This window comes from Marmota monax, unplaced genomic scaffold (genome assembly GCF_021218885.2).
Source record: "Marmota monax isolate L192 unplaced genomic scaffold, Marmota_monax_Labrador192_F-V1.1 WCK01_AAM20220418_F8-fsc00016, whole genome shotgun sequence".
Classification (NCBI taxonomy): domain Eukaryota; kingdom Metazoa; phylum Chordata; class Mammalia; order Rodentia; family Sciuridae; genus Marmota; species Marmota monax.
In genome coordinates, this window is record NW_026695209.1 from 3,121,574 (window position 1) to 3,146,201 (window position 24,628).

The 24,628-nt window shown below is 40.7% G+C and overlaps 1 protein-coding gene and 1 long non-coding RNA gene across 7 annotated transcripts in view; one reads left to right on the forward strand and one right to left on the reverse strand.

The window, feature by feature from the left end:
- Positions 1–17: 17 nt before the first annotated feature.
- LOC124083737 (uncharacterized) lies at positions 18–23,268 on the reverse strand. The gene is made up of 4 exons (XR_009225529.1): positions 23,067–23,268; positions 18,295–18,407; positions 16,103–16,200; positions 18–2,801 (listed from the first exon to the last, which is right to left on the reverse strand). It is a non-coding gene; the product is annotated as an uncharacterized LOC124083737 (long non-coding RNA).
- A 142-nt stretch (positions 23,269–23,410) lies between these two features.
- Positions 23,411–24,628, forward strand: part of App (amyloid beta precursor protein) — a 242,250-nt gene continuing 241,032 nt past the window's right edge. For all 6 annotated transcript variants that reach the window (XM_046430448.2, XM_046430449.2, XM_046430450.2 and 3 more), the window contains exon 1: positions 23,411–23,542. In XM_046430448.2, the coding sequence (XP_046286404.1) occupies positions 23,486–23,542 (57 nt within the window). In that variant the 5' untranslated portion in view covers positions 23,411–23,485. The remainder of the gene's footprint in view (positions 23,543–24,628) is intronic.

Consider the following 24,628-nt stretch of genomic DNA (forward strand, 5'->3'; position numbering starts at 1 on the left):
CTCTCCCTTGTTTTTTTTTCCCTTTCCCCTCACATCCTCTTATATGTAATTTTGTATAACAATGAGGGTCTCCTTCCATTTCCATGCAATTTCCCTTCTCTCTCCCTTTCCCTCCCACCTCTCTTTCCTATTTAATGTTAATCTTTTTCTCATGCTCTTCCTCCCTGCTCTGTTCTTAGTTGCTCTCCTTATATCAAAGAAGACATTCGGAATTTGTTTTTCAGGGATTGGCTAGCTTCACTTAGCATAATCTGCTCTAATGCCATCCATTTCCCTGCAAATACCATGATTTTGTCATTTTTTAGTGCTGAGTAATACTCCATTGTGTAAAATGCCACATTTTTTTTATCCATTCATCTATTGAGGGGCATCTAGTTAACAAACCCATAATTTATATATGACCTCTAACAGTTTTGTTTGCTTATCAAAAGACCTCATAAAACTATCAATATCTCATATTAGATATGAGGAAACTTTCCACAAAATAGCGCAGAAATTATCTACTCTGTGCACATATTATCTCTGTGTTGTTTTAATTCATGACTCTAATTTTTGTACCTGCTTAGAAAATTCTTCAGTGAGAGTGATAAAAGTCTGCTAAACTCCAATCATCTGTATGTCTTATGACATGCACACCTGAGGATCAACACCAATAAGATAAATCATGTTAAAAATTCAGCTTTTATAGGATACCAAGCTATTTATAGGAAACTTCTAAATATGTATTATAGAAGCCATAAATGGAATCTATAAAATGTAGAATTTCTTCAGAACATACATTTGCTAATTTAAACTATTATTATTGTACCTATTAAGGCTTTTTCTAGAAATAAACAACTTAAGATAAAAGTATTGACTTAGAAGAAGTGATCTATGAATTGGGTAATAATTAACTGAATTTTTAATATTTCTCAATGTATATAATTTATGCTCATTGTTTAGTTATGTGAATTATTTGCAGAATATAAGCTTTTAAGAATGCACTAAAATGAAGAGAAGTCTGCTAAGTAATTTCATTCATTCCTTATAAGTTAACTTTGTCAGAAATAGAGTGTAGAAAATGAACCATTCTTAGGTAACACTGGAAAAAAATAGTACTTTTCTTGTAGCTCTGTATTATAAGTCCACTTGATACAAATGGTCTTTGAAAAATCCAACAACTCAAATACCAAGAATCTCTACCGGCATTAAGTAGACACAGGCAGGCCAGGTGTGGTGGCACATGCCTGTACTCCCAGAGGCTCAAGTAGGAGGATCGTGAATTCAAAGCCAGCCTCAGCAACTTAGAAAGGTGCTAAGCAACTCAGTGAGACCCTGTCTCTAAATAAAATATAAAAATGGCTCAGTGGTTAGGCACCCCTAGTTCAATTTCCAGTACTGCCTCCCCACCAAAAAAAGTTTACACAAGCAATAAACATAGTTTAAAATTTCAGTGATAAAGAGGATCTATATAAAAAATCTGTTGGCATGCTAAATTAAGGTAGAGTAGTGTGAAAGAGCTTCTCAGAAAGTGTGGCCTTTATAAAAGGAAAAACACAGAAATTTGAAGTACTTGGTTCCCAATGTCTAATTTTCATTACATATTTCTATTTAAACAGAAAGATAAAAAATCCTTACAGTCACAAGAAAACAACATTCTTTCATTAAAAGATGAAAGAAACATTATAAATAATTTTCTGTAAAGTACTTGGGAATTGTATTTCTATCAATTCATCTCAGATTATAGTCAAAACATTCATCAAAATGTGACAAGCCATATTAATACAATAGAACAAATTCCTGTTCTCTAAATAGAGAACAGGAACCCTAACTGTTGTACTTAGCAAACTATATATACTAATAACACATTCAATTTATTAAAATAAAATCCTCCAAGATGAGAGAAGTCAGGTATAATGAACAGGTATTCACGATTACTGGTCACCATGGTTACTGAAATACTGGTAGGTTGGGGATTGACAAGGAGAAATAAATCAAGATGCTGAACTCTCTCACAAGACACAAGGAATCCTAATTTCTCACACGTGGGAGTTCTTGGGCTTGAGAATCTTGAATTTTACAACTTAGATACTAACACTCAGCCAAGGACTCACAAAGGTCTAAGTAGCATTTTCAGTTTTCAGAGAAAACAATGAATATAGAGAATATTTAATTTAGAATATCCACATTAAATTACCAAAACTGTGCCGTTGTGTATTTTATCTGGGGAAAAGGAAACACCCATTTTTGTTTCCTAGTGACAATTCTGGAATATAAATTAACTGAAGACGTTAAGGCGATCAGGAAAGACTTAGTCATCTCTAAACGTTTGAAATCCCTAGGAGACCATATAAATGAAGATTGAGCCTATAAAACCCAGAAATGATGTGCAAAAATCACAGAAAATAAAGCCAGAAACAATACAACCCAGCACACAGCTTGGGGGCTAATCTCTGCCTTTGCCTGTCTGTAACCACAGCGGTGGGCACACACTCAGCACATAAGAGGCGCTGTCTCAACATTGGCTGAATCAGTCAATCAATGAACCTCAATCTCAAAAATCTAGTGTTTTTTCTTTTGAAAAAAATCACAAGAGAACTCCTTGTCCAGTGTCTGACTCAGCACTTGGCACTTCCCTTGAGGCTCATCCTCCAGTTTTGGGCTTCTCCTCTGTCCTGGTCATCTCCTCTGTCCTGCTGACCACATGATGGTAATGTCATCTCCTCTGTCCTGCTGACCACATGATGGTAATGTCATCTCCTCTGTCCTGCTGTCCACATGAGCGCAATGCCACCTGTGAGATGTTCCTTCCATCCTTTGACCTTTTAGAGTAATATAGGATTGTTTAATTTTCCTCCCCACTTGGGAATCCACTTTGAAACATTTGTAATCTTTGTTCCCTCCCAACCAACAGATTTTCGTTCACACTTAATAAAATGTGTTAAAGATTCTCTGTTTTCGCACATTCATTCTTAATGCTAATGAATTCATCAATCCCATTATCACACATTTTTCTGTAAATGTCAAACAGGATGTAGCCAACAAGGTCATCACCATTAAATACAAGTTCATGGACGTACACATTTGTTCTTGGCGGGAGGCATCAACAGTTAACCTTTGACTTCCTATGCTTCTTTACTTATACAACAAAATAGTGTCCAATTTTAACATTATTTGGCACTAAATGCCAATGTTTCCAAACATCTGTGATATTTCTATGTACTTAAGTGCATATCCTTTATTATTTTGTAAGTGGGTGCCTTTTCATATCATTTTTAATAATTTGTATCATTTTATTTTAACATTTTTTAATATTTATCCCACTTGGAACTGCTTTGGTTAGGATGGTCCCTCCAAAACTCATGATGAAATGTAATTGCCATTCTATTAAAAGTTAGAACTGTTAAGGGGTGATAAGGTGATTAATGTCATTATTGCAGAAATGGGTTGTTATAAAAGTGAGTTGTTTGACCTTCTCTTATTCTGTAGCTATTGTCTCCTTTTATCTTCATCCATGGGATGGCGAAGCACAAAGGGCCTGGCCAAGGGCCAGTACCCTCCTTGGACTTCTCAGCCTCCAGAGTCATGAGCTAATAAATGTCTGTTCATTATAAATTACCCAGTCTCAAATATTCTGTTATAGCATCGGAGAATGGACTAAGGAACAAAGGGGTGTTTTCACAATAGTCTCAGGTGGAATATTCTAGAGGCTGAGTCTAAGAGGGATTCTTATGTAATAAGTGACTTATTGAAGGAATGCCTCAGAAGAAATCTCTAAGGAAGTAAGAGAAGCAGGAGGGGGCAGAAAAAGTGAAGCAAAGATGCGGTTTTAGTTGAAATGTAGTCTTAGCATGATCTCACAGGAAGTCTTGGAATGAGAGAGACCACAAAAATTGCCCCACCTTGAGAAAATAAGCAGGACTTTCATACCAATCAATCGGATGTGTGCTGCCTCTGGTTGGGGATATATCTGGTGAGGTGTCCCCCATCTATTGCAAACAACTCTCCAGGAATGGGGTAGTGGGGGTTTTGCAGCTCACATAGCAGCCACAAGGTGGGTACACAAGCCCAATAGAAAGGGTTGATTGTGGGTCTTTATATATATATATATATATATATATATATATATATATATATATATATATATATATATATAAAATCAGGTTTAATTTTATCAAAAGAAAAGTAGAACTTCCTATATATTGATGATAGTTTTTTTTCATACACACACGTTATCATTACATAAAACATTACTTAAAGTAATAAAATTCAGTAATTTGGTAGCCTGTAATTGACAGCAGGTAAAGAATTATGAAGAAAAAACACAATGTTTTAACTGGTGCATATAATAAAAACTTAAATTCTAAATGCAGCCCTATCCCATGAATTCAATTCTGGAAATGACATTCTATCAATAATAGCCACTGTGCACATTTCAGTGGATAATGCAACTTTCAAATTTTTATGTCACAAATGGTGGTAATTTAGGCAACTCCCATACTTTATAAGTCAAGAGCCAAATTACCAGTACTGGTGGAAATTTCACTTTCACTGGAGTAAGGTCTCCCTTCATTACTGGCCTTGAGGAACTTTGTAATGGAGAATACCCTATGGCATGATCTTAGAGTAACTTGAGAATATGGATGTTTAGATACTTAATTTAAACCCAGCCTTTTTTAATTTTTTCTGTCCTTTATGTTTAGCTTCCAGAAGATTCCACCATATCTTTCTGTAGCTTCTCGCTCCTTCATGGGGACAACTACTCGAGAAGCAAGACAGTTCTGCAAGTGAATGGAATCACAGACACAGCCATTTCTTTTCATCTTGTTCTTTCATTATGACTGAGCCAGGGACCTTTAGGGACAGCAGGCATGACCACAGCCCTTGGTCTTCTTGCTAATTCATGGGTATGAGAGCAGTGAGTGGGAGTAAAGGCTCTGGAGGCGGTTAGACACCCAAGTTGAAGGGCTGCTGTGCTCTGTGAGTGTGGCTCAATGGTAGAGCACTTGCCCAACATGAGTGAGAGCCTGGGTTGGAGCCCCCACACTGCCAACCAACAATAAAAAAAACACAGAGGGGTGCTGTGTTCTTGGAATATCCCCACCCCCATTTGCTTATATGTGGCTTCCATGAGTTGAAGGAAAAAATGCAGATCAAAGATGAAGATATCTAGCTTTCAAAAAGAAGAGGGGAGGGCCGGGCATGGTGGCACAAGCCTGTAATCCCAGCTGCTCGGGAGGGGGAGGCAGGAGGATCTCAAATTCAAAGTCAGCTTCAGCAATTTAGCTAGGTGCTAAGCAACTCAGTGAGATCCTGTCGCTAAATAAAATACAAAAAAGGGCTGGGGATGTGGCTCAGTGGTTGAGTGCCCCTGAGTTCAATCCCTGGTACCACTAAAAGAAAAAAAGAAGAAGAGGGGAGTTGGTGACCACTGGAGGCACAAATGCAAGAATAAAATGCCAGACCTCTATCATTTTAAAGACCTGGAAACAGCCGAAATCCACAGGCATACATCGGAAGCACACAATCCAAGAAGGAAGGTGTCCTATTGGATAGCTATGTAGGCTCAGACCGAACAATCACCATTTGATGAGCACATTGAACATTCCAAAACAACTATTTGGGAGGAGTTGAGGTTAGACAGAAGGTATGTTTCTTTTATGAATCATGGAGGGTGGAGTTTAGGAAGGATAAGTGCAGACTTGAACTTGGGGTAGGAATTTTCTTCTCCAGGTTGTGGCATTAGTGGGTTGGTTTCTTTGATGCTCAGTTTCCAGTCAGCTTGAAATCCTTCTGCTTTGTTTTCTTTTTTTTTTTTTAACTCTTCACTTCAATCTGTTTAATCTGGAATATAATCTATGACATATCTCTATTATATATAATTTAATATGCTCAAGACTTGGCTATATTTGGGGTACTATTATAAGGCTCTTTAGGCTTTTTAAATTTTTTTTTTTAGCAATTTGAGTTTCACTTTAGAAAGGAGGTATTCATGATGTTTAATTCCCATGCAACATTTGATGACAAATAAGGCACCGAGAGGCTAATTGTTTGTCTGATGTCACACAGCTATCAAGTGGGCGGTTATAAATTACTGCATAATCTTCCTTCACTTAATAATAACTTCTCATTGATAAGCTATATATGCTAAGGAGTTATATTTCACCTTCTTTGAAGGTTCTTTACCCTGAAAGTTTTATGATCCACTCACACTAAACTACTTGTACTATGTTATTAATAATCCAAACTAAGTCTCTGCTTACACTTTTCCTGTGTCTGGAAAGGCCCCCACCTTACGCCAGCCTCTCTCTACTCAATTCCCTTTTTAGGTGTCTTTCTTCATGATCTTGAGATCTATTCCCAAGATGAGTTGAGAACATCTTGTCAGTAACATGTTATCCCACAAGGTAGCATACAATTATATCTGCTTCAAGTATTAGTAGTTATGCTGCTATCAGACTCCATCTTGGCCCAGGAGAAACAGGAACCCAATATGCCCCGAACTAGCCAGGACCTAGAATAGCACCCAATATGCAGTAAATTCTCAGTCACTTTTTAAAAATTTTTTAGTTGTTGATGGACCTTTATTTTTTATTTAGTTATATGTGGCACGGTTTTATGTGTCTAACTAGTGCCTCACACATGCTAGGCATGTGCAGAAGCACATGCAAAAGCAGAATTCCCATAGGAAAGTGTTTGAGGGACATGAGGGAAGAATCACTAAAACCACTAACTTTTTATCTTTCGAAGGCTGAAAACTAATATTTCCACTCCTAGGCACATTCTCAAGAGAATTTTTTTAAGGTCCACACAAAAACTTGTGCACAAGTATTTGCAACAGCATCATTCCTAATAATCAAGGTAGAAACAATGCAAACCCTCATACACTGGTGCATGGATAAGCAAACGTGCTCCATCACACAATGGAATAGTATTTGGCCACGAAAAGGGAAGATGTACTGACACATGCTGTAACACAGATGAACCTTGAAAACTTTGAGCTGAGTGAGAGAAGCCAGTACCAAAGACTACACATTGGATAAGTTCACTTATAGGAAATGTTCAGAACATGAACATCTATAAAGACAGAAAGTAACTCAGTAGTTGATTAGGGCTCGGGGCAGGGAGACTCAGAGGGTTTCTCTCTGAGGTGATGAGAATGTTCTAAAATTGACTATGTTGATCATTACACATATCTGTGACTATATTAAAAATTAATAAGTTTCACACTTTAAATGAGTAAATTGTACGATATGTGAATTATGTCTTGATAAATTTGAGAGAGTGAGGCAGAGAGAGGCCAGAACATCTCAGACCAAAGGAAGCCCATCAGAATCCTCCAGTAAGACAAACAAGAATATCAGGCATTTGCTGAAGATGTCCCAGCAGGGCCTCACTTCTCCCCTGCCCATGTCTGAGTTCACTGGGATTCAGCCTGGTTTGTGTGATCTCTTCCTTGTCATTGTATCTAATAACCAAATGAACCAGAGGAAAGTCCTTGTCCAAGCCAAGTCCATGGTTTCAACACCAGCTAGCATTTATTGAATGTCCATTATGTGCCCAGCACTTAGCAGATGTCATCTCTAAGCCACTGAACAACACCAGCAAGCAAACTGTATCATTCTCATTTTACAGGAAAAGAGCAATAGAGTTTTTCTAATCCTCAGAGGGTCACTACGTGGGAACTGATAGACCCGGGTTAGCTTGTATGTTTCCAATTCACCGTATCTGTGCTCTGGTCATAATTTAGGTCCTTAAAATCTAGTGTGGTGAACAGAAATGCATACAACTGGGTCACTACTTGCATGACAGGTGGTTGTTCATGTTCCTTTCTTTCACCCTCCGAAGTCAATTACTTTGTCAGAAACCAGAAAAGATCACCTCCACACAAATGGGAGCTGTGTGTGTAATACACTATTGAAGGATTAGCATGAAAACCCACAGAGAGAAGAAGCAGGGACCTCTTGAAGCTGAAACTGGCACAGACTCCCCAGGAAATGTGTGCCAGATTAACCTCTCTTAGGTTAAAGGTGGCTGACATGACATTTTCAGACTTTAGCAGAGCATATGACTAAGACACTTGTGATACTTTTATGGACAAGCTACACTGGGTTAGATAAGAACATAATTATACATAATCATGCTGACTGATTAAAGATTGAATATATTATAGTATGTTTGTATTGTGAGAGGCATGTTCCACAGAAATCACACATTTACAGCCTCACCACCACAAGCTAGACCCGCACTGTCCACTACATACATGAGCACTTGAAATGTGTCTGCTCTGAATTGAGACATGCATTAAGTGTAAGGTGCACACCAAACTTGGACAACTAGGGATTAAAGAAAAAGGTGTCAAACGTTTCATTTAAAACGCTGAAATAATGTTCTGCAATGTAAAATATATCACTATTAAAGTTTTGCTTGTTTCTTTTATAATCAGATATCAAGAAGTTTAAAATTACCTATGTGGTTTGCATTATATTTGCTAACTGGGGGGATTTAGACAAGCACAGCAATCCTCACTGTGTTCTTTATCAGTTTGCATTAGTCACAAAGAAGCCCTGAATTGCCAGCTCATCTCTCATCCACCATCAGCCTCGAAAACTCCCAATCTCATTCCATCTCCTATCCCTCCACAACTCCTGAATCTCTTTCTTTGCACCTTGTCTGGCCTGTGATCCATCAGCAAAAAGCTCTCTTATCTTTCAGTTCTCTGCACATTTCCTCCACATTCTCTAATGCAGCTGTTCTCAAACACATAGCTGTGTTAGAACTATCCTGGGTTCTTTAAATAGATCAATGTCCATTTCCAGACTATTCAAACAGATCATCTAGCTGTGGAGAAGAGGCTTCTAACTTTTTAAATAGTTCACACAGGTGATTCCAATGTGCAGCCAGGTTTGAAACCATCTGAGCAGCTCTAACTTTCCAACAACACTGCATCCTTATTGGAAATATAGATGCAGTTTGGCTCCCCTAAATTAGAGACTGTCAACCTGATGTAAATCTTAAAAGCTGACCAGCAATCCTACCATTTACCCCATTGTCCCTTGTATCTCTGTCTCCTAAGAGACATATTCTGCACTATGTTGATTTATTTTGTATTACAATTACAACAATGGGTCATTTATAAAGGAAAGAAGTTCATGTCAGATCATGGATCTGGAAGCTGGGAAATCTAAGATCAGGAGTTCAAATCTGGTGAGGGCCTTGTGATGAATCCTAAGGTGGTAAAAAGCAGAAGGGCAAGTGCCAAGAAGACCAAACACAAGGGACAGCCTTGCTTTATAACAAATCATGCTCATGGGTAACTAATCCAGTGATGGAGAAAGACATTCATCCCTAGTAGCAACCTGACCACCTCTAAAAGGGCCCACTTCCCAACACTGCCATGTAGCAATCAAATGATGTAGTTTGGGAAATAACAGACCACAGTGCACACCTTTTCCTAAAAGCTCCAAATTCTTTTCTAGACCCAAAGCCCATGACCTTGCTTCCTATTTAAGTGAGAAGATAGAAGAAATGAGAAAAGATCTTCCACAACAACCTTCAACCACCAAATCCACCCAGCATATGTGTTTGGGCATGTCTGCCTACTTTATTACTCATCTCTGAGCTATACAATAAAACTTTCTTTGATGATCAACATATTCTTTGTTGGTGCTGTCCAGCACATGTGGCCACCAGCAAGTCACAAGTCACTCAACACCTGAAATATGGTGGTGCAACTCAAGAACTGAAAATGAAATGAAATCATTTTAAATCAATTTTAACTTAAATAGACACACAGGGCATATGGCTACATAAAAGCCAACACAGCACGTTTGGGGTGCTGGGCCTTCTTAGGATCCGCTTTACCAAGGGATCTGTGTACCAGTTCTTCTGATCTACTCCAGGACGTTGTTCCAACAATGGTCCCCCTCCTTGCAGTGTCATATTTCTTTGTTACTGAAACATTCCCCCTGCCTATGATTACATGGTACTATCTTCTACTTAAAAAAGTAACAGGCTCTTAGTGTTCTCTCTTAAGATACAATACAATTTCTTTGCCCTTTTATAGCAAAAATCCTCAAAAGAATATTTTTACAATTGCTGGCTCAAATTTCTCTCCCCTATTCTCTTCTGAATCCACTTCAATCATACTTCTGTCCCTTCCACTCCCTGAATCTGCTCTGGTATAATGTCACCTGTGACTTCTATCATTGATGAGGGGCCATATCTTATTTGATGGGTCTCTAGCATTTGTCCTAGGAATCATTCACTCCTCATCAAACACACTCTCGACTCAGATTCTTGGAAATCACTCTGTCATTTCCTTTCTGAGTTACTTGTGTGTTCTCTCTCTCTCTCTCCCTCTCTCTCCTTCTTTATCCTTTTGCTCATTGCTGCTCATCTTAACCACTTTGAAACTTCCAAGTGCACTAGCACTCAATCCCATGTCTTCTCTTTTTGGCCTCATTACACACAAATGATGATCTTACTCGGGACTATCTATATCTTTGTCTTGACCACTTTTCTAAATTCCAAGTTAATACATCCCAGTGGCCTAGTTAAGATCTCAAACTCAAAGATGAGTAAGCACTGTAAACTTAACATGTCCAAACGAAACTCTTGTCCTTCCCCACTGGAGTCTGTTCCTACAGTCTGCCATCTTGATGAACAAACATTCTTGAGTTTCCACAGCCAAAAGCCTTGGTTTGTCAGGACTCCTTGACTCTTACCACCTTCACATATCACAATTCCAATTCATCAGATCATCCTTTTGGCTCTGACTTCTAAATGTAATGAAAAACTCCTCTCTTCTTACTTCCTACCCTAGTGTAAATTTCTGCAATCACCTCCTACCAGTCTTCTCTTCTTGTTGCCCTATGGACTACTTTCTTTTTTTTTTTTTTTTTTTTTTTTTAGTTTTCGGCGGACACAACATCTTTATTTGTATGTGGTGCTGAGAATCGAACCCAGGCCACACGCATGCCAGGCGAGCGCACTACAGCTTGAGCCACATCCCCAGACCCTGGACTACTTTCAATACAGAAGATGGAGTAAGCCCTTTAAAATATAGAGCAAATCTTGCCCTTAATCTGCTCAAAAAAACTCCACTGGCTCCCATTCTGCTCAAATTATTCAAAATGTATTTCAAGTTTTTATACTATCTGGCCTCTATCTATCTATCTCTATCTATCTATCTATCTATCTATCCTTATCTATCCATCTATCTTCACACACACATACCTGTACAGAATGCTAGGGCTTCTATAGCAATGAGCCACAGTCTAGTAGCTTAAACAACAAAAATTTATTTTCTCATAGTTCTGAAGGCTGGAAGTCCAAGATCAAGTGTGTGGCAGGGTTAGTTTCTTCTGGGGCCTCTCCATGCCTGGTGACTGGATACCTTCTTCTATGTCCTAATCTGGTCCTTCCTGTGTACAAGTATGTGTCGTAATTTCATCTTCTTTGGGGGAAACGGTTTGTCCCATAACAACCTCCCTGACTTCACCTTTTACCACCAACTCTCCCCACCATATTTCTTCCACTGAAGCCTCAAGGTTTCTTTGCTGTTCTTACAAAAGTTCAGATTCATTCATTCCTACCACAGGAGCTCTACCCTATTCTATATCTTCTCCCCCAAATAGTTGCAAGTCCTCCTCCTTTATTTCCTTCATAAGGTCACTTTTTCAGGCCTCTCCTGATCACCCTAAACATAATATCAAGTCTCTAAGCTCCTGGCTATGCACGTTCTCTATCTCCCCTTACTCTGTTTAATTTTCTCCATTGCTCATATCATTACATAACACACTATATTTTCTTATTTAGATGCTTGGGGTTTTTAAAATGTCTTTCAACTTAGTAGGCATTCATTAAACATGTGGATACAGAGAATGATCATTTGTGGAAAGCAGTACATCCAAAGTTCGACATCATGAGGGATTCACCAACCAGTCTCATAAAAAGTTTAGAAAATCAGATGTTCAGCTTTGAGAAGAAAAGAAAAACCTAGGGCAATATTGGCTAACTGCCTTTCCACTTCTAAAGGAGTGCCCGACGGGTGAAAGTATAGTCACTCTTTGCATTTAGTGTCACCCCACATGACAGCATTGGAACTTAAGGATAGAAGCAAAGAGAAGGTAAATTTTAGTTCAATCTAACGACAAAAGCATTCCAGTAAAATGCTGTGTCCTGAACTGGCTCCCGACAACAGAAACTAAGGAAGTAGCAGCCAGATGATTGTCTCAAACACACTGCAAAATGACACCTGCTTTTGCGGTTCTAATTCCAAAATTCTAGAAAGATAGCCAGATTTTTGTCTATAAAGTACATCTGGTCTTTATGCCCCACTGTTTTTATGACTAGGGTCTGGTGAGATTGACAGGTTTGGGAATCACCACAAGGTGAAGTGAGATTGGGAAATCTGAGAGACTAAGGCCAACCTCTGCCGATAATTGTGGTCAATATGAGATATGCCACTTCTCCGGGTCTCTGGTAAGTCCTCATCAGTTAGAACCTCAGCCTAAGTGACCACTTCAGTTCTAAACATTCTAATTCTAAATTCTTTCTCAAGTCGCAGAAACGAGAAGACAGTGATTAAAGAAAGGTTCCAGGCCATCATGGAGTCTGTAGGAGGTGCACTGACATGTTCCGATTAAGGAGAATCAAGCTGAATCAAATGCCTCCTTATCGCCGAAGTTCAGAAACAAGAGGAAAAAGTCTTCTGAGCCAGGCATCCAAGTGTGATGGGCTTGAAAAATCAGGATGAAAAACTATTTACTCACAGAGTTATTAGGACATGTGATACCGCAACTGCTCACTTCTGAGAAGCAGTACAGCTCTAAGCCGCTCTGTGCTTTGGTTGGTGGAGAGTAAATCTCACACTGCAAGATCATCACTAAAGACGAATTCCAGAAACAAGTGGGCCCATGAATGATTGCACATCACTGCTGGTCTGGGCTTCTTCACTGGGGTTAATACACCTTTCACATTGGATGTTTTCAAGGTGTTGGATTACTGAGACCAACAGGATAGTATTAAATACCTGAGTTATTTCAGCAAGGTTTCTAATAGGTTAGTGGGTCTTTTTCTAGGCACAGGTTGCTTATGGCTTTGGGAGCTGTTTAGAGATTTGGGTGGAAAAGCATCAAACAATATTGATAGAACCCAATTTAAAAAAAAAAAATCCAGGAGCTCCTATGTAACTGAGGATGCAGTGGTACCATTGACATTCAGAAAACTACGGTCAAAAAAAAAATTATGTTATATTTGATATTTCACATTGTTTAAGCCTGGGTTATTGCTAGGGCTCTAGAACTATGTGAAAACCAGGATTTGTGTTTCCACGGTTTTCCTTGCTTATTTTATTCTCCCCCTGAGAGAGGAAATGGGCCTGTTGGTCAGTACCTCTTACCAGGCTTCACAAACTCAGCAGAGCAATGTGATTATTTGCACCTTGGCTCTAAGAGGTTTAGATAACAGAATCTGTTTTCACTGACAGTTGGAAAACAGAAATGACAACATTCCTTTTCAGACTTGGCTCCATAAACCTTTTCCGTAGTTTTCTTTTTGTCACAATAATGAGGGCTGACAGGGCTGCTTGACACTGTTAGTGGTAAATGAATTTTTCAATAAGGACTAACAGAGAAAAACCATGGAAATTCAGATTTATTTTTTGACACAGAGAGTTGTATTTCTCACTATGCCCTTGCTTTCCATGTATACTTCATGAGAAATTTCAGTAAAAAGCACCTCTCAGGGTTGATCCCACAGCTGTCTGCCTTATTTCTCCTCCTGGAACTCTTTACCTCTCTTCACAGGGTCCTCAGCCCCTTCCTGAGGGTCTCTCCCCTGCATAATTAAAGGCAAGACAGTGAACTCTAGTCCTATCCTCGGGCTTATCTTTGTAAACTTAACAATACTTCCTCTTTTTCCTCACATGAAAATTTAAAAAGAAAAGTCTCCATTGTGAGTTGAATTCTGTCTCCTTTCTCTCCCTGAGAAGGAGCTGGTCATACACTGGCACATTAGTACAAAAAATATTCAAAGACTCTGATCCACTATCTTCCATATAACACACAATTTAACTCCCACTTTAAACTTCCAAAATGCTTTTTATGGCATGCCATGCCCTACTTTAAAATATCTGTCAGCCTAATATTTCTATATTCTTCCTCTAATTTATCTTCAAGGTCATGCATGCAAACACCTTTTAGTAGAAAGAACCCATTTGCTTTGATTAAAAATGTGCACTAAAAACGTTTATTTCTATACAGGTCTAAAAAAAAAAAATCTAAGCGTCCCATTAAAATGCTTCCAACGCAGAGTTCCCTAACACTTGTTTTGTGTCACCATAGTCCTAGGAGTTGACACAGTAAACAAAACAAACTGGAAAGGAGGGGATGCTTCATACTAAGACTATCATCTTTAAAATTCGAAACACATCTTAGCATTTAAAGGGTAATAAGCATTCTAAAATAAAGACATTTGTTTAATGTATTTGGCTGTATTTTGCAAACTCGATTACAGAACTCCTTTCACGTATGCATTTAACACCTTAGTACCACATTGCAGAATTAGGGTTCCATAGTACACGATTTTGGAAATTATGCTAGGATGTTATTTTTCACTTCTCAAAAATTCTTATTCTAATGTATCTATGCATTGGAAAATAACCTTGATATGAAAATGTAAATCAGATCTCTCTCACATCATATTTACAGAATAGAATGGTTAATTTTATGTGTCAACTTGACTGGATTAAGAAGATGCCCAGATAGCTGGGAAAACATTATTTCTAAGTGTATTATAAGGCTGCTTTTGAAAGACATTAGCACAAGATCCACCCTCAACAATGGGTGGGCATTATTACGCCAGTGAAGGTGGGAATCGGACAAAAAGGCAGAGGAAGAGCAGATTCTCTCTCTTTTCCTGGAGCTGGAACATCCATCTTCTCTGTCATTGGACATCAGAACTCCAGGATCTCAAGCCTCCAGACTCTGGGACTTCAATCAACAGTCACCCCAGTCCTCAGGCTCTTAGATTCTGAATTATAACCCTGGCTCCCCTGGTTCTCCAGCTGGAAGAAGGCATATTGTGGGATTTGGCCTCCAAAATCTCTGCACCAAATCCACACACACACAAACACACACACACACACACATATATATATACACCTAAGGTTTTTTATATATATATATATATATATATATATATATATATATATATATATAAAATATTGCTTCTGTTTCTCTGCAGAATCCTAACTAATACACACGGGTATTTATAATTCATTTCCCAATTCCTATTCAAATCTCCCATTACCTATTGGGTTCTTAAAAGTCAGCACAAAACATATCTGCTTATTTGTAATGTTGTGTTGTTGACTTCCACTGAGTAGTTTTCAACACATTCATTGGGGATAAATCATCAGTTGTGACAAACAATGCCCACGGGCATATTTCCAATATTCATCCATGGTTCATCTTCCCTTGAAAATGTATACATCATACTGGAGTTACTTTCTGTAGTTATGTATTTCTGATTCCTAAATACAAGCTAAATATTGAATTTATTATTTCTTTCTTTTTAAAAAAAGTTTAAAATCACCTTTTCTCCTTTGTAATTCAGCATACTAATTAGAGGTGTTCAGGTGAGACAGAACTGAGTACAAATCCTCCCCCTTTACTGCCTGATTAAACTTATGTCACTTCATTTGCAACACAGAATGTTAACCCCCAACACAACTCAGTGAGTATTCATTCAGTCAATGAAATCTGTCTGCACACAGTCATCCTTTGGGCTTCTTATTAGTAGTTTCCACCATGATTTTTTTGAACAAACTTTTTGCTGATTGCCTCTCTAGTTATACCAGAAATCTCTGGCATGTTCTTCTTTCTGTTCTTCTTGATTCCTATTTTCTTATCCTTTAAATCTCCCAATATAGTCCCCACTGGCAAAGCCTATCCAGAAAATGTTAAAATATGTCAGTCCATGATTGAAACATGCAGTGAGTAGCTGCCCACAGTTATCCAACCTAGGAATCGCCACCATTCCCCCATCTGATCTAAATTTTTCACCTATTTTAACATTAACAGCCCCCCCCCCCACCCCACCAGCTAATTCCACTTACCTCTCCCGTTAAAACACTCTTGGTGTTTTTGCCTGGTCTCTCCTTAGAACATACTTCTTTTCCCCTTTCTCCTTTCTTTATGGTTGCTATTAAATTCCCTGGCAAAAACAAAACACAAACCAAATAAGCAAAGAGACCTCTTGATGTCCCTCACTGACCTTTCCCAATGCTACAGGTCGGTAAACTAATTTTCCTTTGATGATCTCATACACATGTGTACAAATACTTTACACCACATTATACTTTCTAATGTACTTTTTTATTATCCCTTTTTATCTTCCCAGATATGTTTCTCACATAAACATAAGTTGTTTAAGGAAAGTGTGAATATATGAGGTTTTTTTTTATCCTACCTATAAACATTTTTGATGGGTTTCCCAATAATAAACATTTCCATTTCCCATGGCTATATTTATTTTAGCTGGAATAAATCATACATAGGACAGAAAAAGTGTTGATTAAGGGATATAGTAAAATTGGGTGTTTTGCTCAGAGACAAAGTTGTGCATTGAATGACTCTGGTGCTATGTTTACTTGTGACTGGTTTGTGAAATTTGTTTTGTCATTCAGGATATTGGTTATTTAAACGATGTGTTCCAGAATACTCAGATGTCGGCCTATAATCTTCTCTTTTATCTTGGGCTTAGGTAACACTTTTCTGGCTCTAACCTCCACTTGGATTTTGAAAACTGAGTTACTCATCAACATCTTTAGGACTTCTCTGTCCATGAAGAAATTATGAAGGATGATCCCCAGGTATAATTTGTGCAGAGATAAAGAGATCTAGTTCCCTGAGCAAAACATGCCCTTGGCTTCCATGTCTGTCACCAGGGCTCCAGGGCCCAACAATTCTGAGAGCTGGGGCTTCTTGCAGCTGCTCTAGGTGTGGCTCTCCTTGACCATGTGTTGTGGTCTTCCAATCGGTATGTCCAGCTGAAAGTAATCTTCTCAGCACCCCTGGCAAGCGGCCTTATCCAGCACAGTGCCATTTGTAAACAGGATGCATATCTTTCACATACCAGGCACACACCCTTGGGTGTGTCAGGGTTTTACCTAATTCTCAGTGTAGTAGTCCTAGCTCCATCCGTTCTCTCCCAGTCAAGAGAGTGTATTGAAACACAAGTAAGAATATGCTGATGGTAAATTGAGTCTTCTCTCGTTTATATCAGAACTAAACTACTCACGAATTTGGAATATGAACAAAATACCTTTTTTTTTTTTTGCTTAGGAATTCACCTAAACTAAGGTAACACCGGGTTGAGAGTCACTGCACTATCTGGCAGCCACTGGCAAAGTCAGTGGAAGGTCATGGTGAAATGTTTCTTTCTCAAGAAAAGAGAATTGGTTTCTATGGCAAACCAGACCTCGTGCTAGGTGCCTTCTCAATTCATCACCGAAACACCTAAGGGAAGCATTTGTCAAAACTCAGGCTCTGAGAGTTTCCATAACTCTTTCCCAAGTTAATGTGTAATGGTCAGGTTTTCCCTTTTTCCATCTTGGCATACCACTGCCCAGTTATCCAAAGTGCTCTAAGGAAGGGAATCCATACAATGCTCACATGGCTCCATTACATCTTCCTGCTACTGGACTGATTTTCATATTCCCCACCTCTGAGGTTGGTAAGTACAACCTCTTTCTTTTTCCTCTCTTGTTCTTTCCTTTTATTCCATAAAACCCAAGAATGTTTTTTCACATCAGTCCTACAACAACCTAGGGATTGCCACCATTCCCCAAACAAGTTATATAAGCCAACTGCCAGTAGTGATCCCTAGTTAAACATTTAGTTCTGTTGTTCTATGGAGTTACTACTGAAATATCTAAGCCTATTTATAAAATGTGACTTATTTGATCTGAAATCTGTTTAAAGTAGTTTTGTATACTGATGGTAAATAATTAATTTTGAAATTATTGTATTGTCTGAAAATATATGAATACTTCATGGATGTACTCCCACAAAGCAAAGATCCATAAATGAGGTAGTAACTTAAGAAAAAGTGTAAGTAAAATGTCACATCCCCTGTTTACATGCAGATCTATTAGATAAATATGGTTAAATGGAGGTATGTTAACAATAATTATTAATTAATTAATTAATTTATTTATTTATTTTGCTACCAGGGATTGAATCCAAGGGTACTTAACCACTGAGCCACATCTCTAGCCCTTTTTATTTTTTTAAGACAGGCTCTTACCAGGTTGCTTACAGCCTTGCTGAGTTGCTGAGTTTGCTTCAAACATGCAATCCTCCTGCCTCAGCCTCCTGAGCTCCTGGGATTACAGGAATTAATTTTAACATTTCTTGTGGCTGCTCATTAAAAAAGAAAGAAAAAATAAATATAACTTACTTTGCAAAAACACAGTGCACGTCATTAGGAAAAGGAGTTTGTACCTCAAACTTTGAATACTGTTCATGATTCAGACTTAGGTAGTTGTGAGAGGCTAAAGAAATTAACAATGGCTTGTCTTAGAGGCAGAAAGGGATAAGCGAGAATGCAACTAAGGATCTGTTTCTGATCACAAAGAGGAATCGGGATGAGGTTCTGGAAGGGAAGACAATTTCTAAGAAGCATATGAAACTGTCAAATACATCCCGATGTCTGTCATTATAGATAACTCCCAGCAAAGTAGCACCTCCATAGAGGGTGTGGTAGTTCCCAACACTGGAGTGGCTAACTAATTCAAATATTCAACCAGGAGGCAGTTATTTAAAAAGCATTCTGATTTCAAAAAGACATGGATAAAAGTTGGAAAGAACCCACTTCCAAGGATGGATGTGAGGGTAGCTTAAAGTGTGAGAATAATTTTAGGGGTTCTTCTGTTACAGATTGAACTGTATTCCCTCAAAATTCATATGTAGAATCCCTAACCCTCAGTATGTCAGGATGTGACTGTATTTGGAGAAATGTTAGAGTCTGTAAACAAGTCAAAATAACACCTGGCATTTAGCCAGGGGAATGTTAGAGTTCATAAACAAGTCTGGATGGTGCCTGGCAAAATGCCAGAGGGAGTGGTTTGAGAAGTAACAAAAGTGAGCCATTAAGTGTAGAGATTCCTTATTGGTTGACTGATGTATCTAGTTTATGCTAATTAGATAAGCTCTGTGGAATGTATAAATACTGCTCCTGTCCTGCAATAAACGGCTCCCACTCCTGCTGTATCAATGTACACAAGTTGTTCATCACCCCCAGGTTATTTTGCTGCAGCCGGACTGCGGCAGAGAAAGGTCCTTGAAACAGCTAATTAAGTTAAAATTAGATAATTATGGTGGGCTCTAATATAACATGACTAGTATTCTTATAAGAAAATTTGAAAACACCATGACAGCAGGTATGCAAAGATGGAGTGATGATTATGCAAAGAAAGAGTAAGTTGTTCATCTGCAAGACAGGCCTCTGAGGAGTCCAACCATGCCTGCACTTTGATCTTGGACTTCTCTAAAATTGTGAGAAATTGAATTTCTGTTCTTGAAAACTACCCAGTCTGGCATTTTGTTATGGCAGCTCTAGCAAACTAATACAGATTTTAAATGTCAATACAAGTTTAAGCTTTGATAACATTTTCTAAGGGAAAAATGTAAAAGGCCATTTTATTTATTTTCAGAGTCTGGTAGTCATGTTAAGGGCAAGCCAGCTTCGTGGAGAACAGGATGCCATCTTCATAGGCAGACCTTCATAGGCAGACCTCTTCAATTTCTATTATTTTCTGTTCAGCTGAATGATCTTCCAACTGAAAATGGCAGTAGAACATTGATCATTGGTTAAAAAAAAAATCATCAAAGATTAGTAACTGGATTTATAGAGTGTTACAGTTTGTATCTGGAATATTCCCCAAAGTGTCATGTTTTGAAGGCATAGTCCCCAGTGCAACAATGTTCAGAGGTGGGGTTTTAGGAGATGATTGGATTAATTATTTGAATGGATGAATGGGAGATGGTGAAAGCCCCAGGCAGGGCAGGGATAGAGGAAGTAGGTCAGTGGGAGCATGCCCTTGGAGACTATCTTGTCTCTGGTCCCTTTGTTTCTCTGTTTCCTAGCTACCATGAGCTGAGCATTTTCCTTCTGCCATACTCTTCTGCCTCACCTCAGGACCCTGGCAATGGAGCCAGTTCACCATGGACTGAAACCTCTGAAATCGTGAACCAAAATAAACCCTTTCCCCGACAAGTTGTTTGTGTCATGTATTTTTGTCCTATTTATTCTAATGTGGACCAAATTCTTATGTTGCAGTTCTAACGTCTCCAAAACCTCAAAATATGACTGTGTTTGGAAATAGGGTCTTTAAAGGGGTAAGTAAGTTAATGAGGTCATCATCGTGGCTTAATTCACTAAAACTGGCATCCTTTAAAAGAGGAAATTTGGACACAGACACACACAAAGAGAAGATCTGAGGACACAGGGAGAAAATGGCCATCCATAAATCAAGGAGCCAGGCCTCAGAAGAAACCAAACCTACTGATACCTTGATCTTGGACTTCCAGTCTCCAGAACCGTGATAAAGTAAGTTTCTAGTTTCTGCTGTTATTTATGTCATCTTGTCTATGTTGTTTCTCATTCGCTTTTTTTTTTTTTCCAGTGCTGGTATTGAATCCAGGCAAAAGCACCACTCCCAGGCAACTTACCCAGCATTCATTCTGTGGTATTTTGTTATAGCAGTGCTAGAAAATTAATACAGGGCTCATCTTTTGGCTTGGACTTATGATTACTTTTGGTGACACTTATTAGGCACAGATAACAACCTAAACACAAAACGACAGCAACATGGCTTAGCAGCACCATACATAAGACAGAATTGGAAGATTTGGTAGCAGGTGTGACCAATCTGAATTCACAGTGGGATGCAGCTACCAAAGTCAGCATTAGGTTTCAGACACAAATGAACCAGAACATATTTGGAGGAGAATAGCCAAGGTGTAGAAGTCACCAGAAACTATGCCATGTATCACACTGTTTTGACCAGGAATGTGTGATGGGGTGTATTTCAGTGGTGAGAAGAATAATTATTAAATCTAAGAGCTTTCACTTTTATAAGTGATAGACTCACTTTCTTTCTTTTTCAGTACTAGGGATTGAGATCAGGGGTGCTCTATCACTGACCTACAATTTTAAAAAGGTAATTAAGTTAATGAGGTCATTAGGGTGGTTTTAATTCAACCCCTTTAGACATTTTTATTTTTGAGACAGGGTCCCATTACATTGCCCAGACTGGCCTCGAACTTGTGCTCCTTAGCTTCACAAGTAGCTGAGATTAGAGGTGTGTGCCACAGCACTTGACCTCATTTCTATATTTTTAAATCTCATGCTCATTAAAAGTTCCTACTCTTAAAAACTGTTCCCTTCCTCCTGGGACTGGCTTTATGGGCCTGCAACCTGTGTCCTTCACTCAGAAGACTCTCATGCTTGGTTTAATGTTGGGCTGTCACCGTATTAAAATTTTTAATTTTGGGACAACAAATTCCACGTTTTCATTTGGCACCAGACTTGAGAAAATTTGTAGCTGACTTTGTTCCCCCCCATCTCTAAGTCACACTCCTCTGTTTTAGATGCCTTCTTTGCTCATACAAACCTCAGATAAACAGAATCGTGGTGGTGGGTACATGCATTTGGGAAGCAGTATGGTATGGAAGGTCAACAATTGAATTTTTTTTTCACCTTAGTCTTTCCCCTGCAGTCCCAACTGTGTGTGTGTGTGTGTGTGTGTGTGCCTGCGTGCGCTGGGAATCAAACCCAAGGCTTCTCAAATGAAAAACTGGCACTCTTGAGGATAGTCCCCAACCCCTGGCTTCCTGACTTATGAGTGGAAATAATCATAGTAATATCATAGCAATGTTTTCATTTGTTTTTGTAGGTGAATGACATAAACCATGAAAACATTGTGTAATATATAAATATATATAGTAATATATATATATATATATATATATATATATATATATATATATATATATATATATATTTATTTTAGGTCATTCAGGACAAAACGTAATCCAAGGGTCAGGGCCGAATGTATAGAGTAGATGCCAACATTTAGTCGAGCTGGCAGGTAAATGCTGACTTCTCAGAACAGAAGTGGGCAGCCTCTGGCTGAGCCATCACTCCACAGCGCAGGAGCAATGAGCAGGAGAGAGAAGAGGCCATTTGCAGTGAAGCCCTAAGAAGGGCCACAGCACTCCCTGGCTTTTTTCTCTCCCATCAGTCCCAAGTGAGCTGTGGCTTGGTGACAGACACCACTTCAGGCCAGAAAAGGGTATATCCGGGCAGTTCTAGACCATTGTACACTAACTGGACACTGGGCATTGTGCAGTTTTTGTTTATCTAGGATAAGTGGCTTTGCATAAGGTTCATTTCTGTAATATAGGACAGACAATGAAGAACAGGGCTAGAATTTGAGGTCGGAAGTCCTCAGTTACGGGATAGAACAAGAATTATCTCTTAAGATCTCTTCCGTCATAACTTCTACTTTATCTCCATCTGAGACGTTGCGTTCCTGCCTAATATATGCTCCCCAATTCCTATCTCCTCTAAACGCACGAGCGCGCACACGTAAATAATAAGAGAATAAAACATAAAAACTCCAAAAAACAAAAATATTGCTTTCCAGAAGGAGAAAATGGGTCGCCTGCTTCTTTCCCAGGTCCCGCGTCTATCTCCTTTCGATCGTTCTAAAGATAGAAATTCCATGTTGTTCGTAGCTGCTTTTGACGGAAAAAACCCCGAGATTTTTGCTTTCTCAACAAGCAAAAAAATCCTGTTTCCTTTAAGCGTCGATTGCTCCTGTTCTCTTCCAGAAAGGCTTGCCCCACCTCTCCGAACCCAGACAAAAACTGAAATGCGGATAAAAACGCACCCCAGCAGCAGCCCTATATACGATATCCCAAGAGGCCTGCGGGGTCGCATGATTCAAGCTCACGGGGACGAGCGGGGAGCGCTCCCGACTTTTCTGGAGCCCAAAACGTCCTACGACTCACCTTTCCCTGATCCTGCACGGTCCCTCCCCTGGCCCCAGACTCTCCCTCCTGCGGTTCCCCGAGCCCTGGTGGGCGGTGGGGGGTGGGCCAGGGAGGCGCGTGGGGAGCCAGAGGCGCCGCACCTGTGGGCGCCGGAGGCGCGGACCCCTCCCGGTGCCAGCGGGCGCAGCTCCGCGGCGGCTCCGCTAGGGGTCTCTCTCGGGTGCCGAACGGGGTGGGCCGGATCAGCTGACTCTCCGGGCTCCGAGCCCTGCCGCCGCGCTCCGGCTCCGTCAGTTTCCTCGGCAGCGGTAGACGAGAGCACCCGGACCAGTGCGATCGCCGGGCCATCAGAGACGGTGGAGCAGACTCTAGCAGAGCAAGGGCGCGGCGGATCCCATTCGCACAGCAGCGCACTCGGTGCCCAGCGCAGGGTCGCGATGCTGCCCAGCTTGGCGCTGCTTCTGCTGGCCGCTTGGACGGCTCGCGCGCTGGAGGTGGGTACTGTGCCCTGGAAGAGGGGAGGAGAGCATGGTGGGGATGCGATTCCCCCCAAGTCTTTAATTTGAGAAGCAAGGAGCTGCTAAGAGTACCCTTCTCCCCGCCACCCCCGCTCTCGGGCCCCCTGCGCATCCCCGCCTCCGGCCCAGCCCTGCCCCGGGGACGCGCGCCCTGGTCAGCGGAGACGGAGCGGGCGAGGCGCGGGGCTCCCCTAGTCCCCGCCAGCTCTGGGCAATAACGGGAGGGGGAGTCACTGATCCCAGACCCTGACTCAGCCCTGTCTCGAGATCAAGGTCCAGGGAGGCGAGAGACATCCAGATGGGGGAGAAGGGGAAGGGAGCACGTGTGGAAAACCGAAAACGCAGAGTCCCCGGATCCAGTCTCGGAGTCTTTTTCAGTCTCTGCCCTTCCCTATCTCTCGGGCCCCCGGGTGGAGGAGTCGGAACCCCTCTGGAAGCTGGGGGTCTCCTGGCTTCTTTTTGATTATGCCACGCGTTTCACCTTCTCTTCCTACCTCCACCCCTCTTGCTCGCCTCCATCCCTGTTCCTGTTCGCGGTCGCTGGCGGTGGCAGCCTGCGAACAACCCTAGCTGGCGCTGGCGCCAGGGTCGCGCACCGCCTTCCGCAGGCAAACTTTGTACATTTCCGCGTCTCCCTTTTGTGTAAGTTGCGAGAGATGGGAGGGGTCGGAGACCAGCGGCCACTGCACCTTCCTTAAGCCCGGACGTCCCGGGCGTTTATTCGCACCCTCAAGCTTCGCCCAGCCAGGGAGAAAGTCCCCTGGAACAAAAGCGGCGGCACCCCGCCCTCGCCGTCCGGGGCGCGGTGGCTGAGCCGCGGTAGTCTGTGCGCCACCAAGGCTCCCTTCCCAGCGCCGCGCGTCTGCCCCAGAGGGGGCTGGGGCGCTGCCGGGGCCTCCCGGCGGAGCCTCGGGGTCGCTCTTCTTCACATCCTTGGATCACCACTGTGCTTTCATTCGTGCTGGGCTCTAAAGTCCTTGGGGAGAAATACCGGAGAGTGGGGTGCGCGACTGGAAAGGGCAGTGGCGGGTGGTGGGAAGCAGGATCTCACCCCTCCTGGGC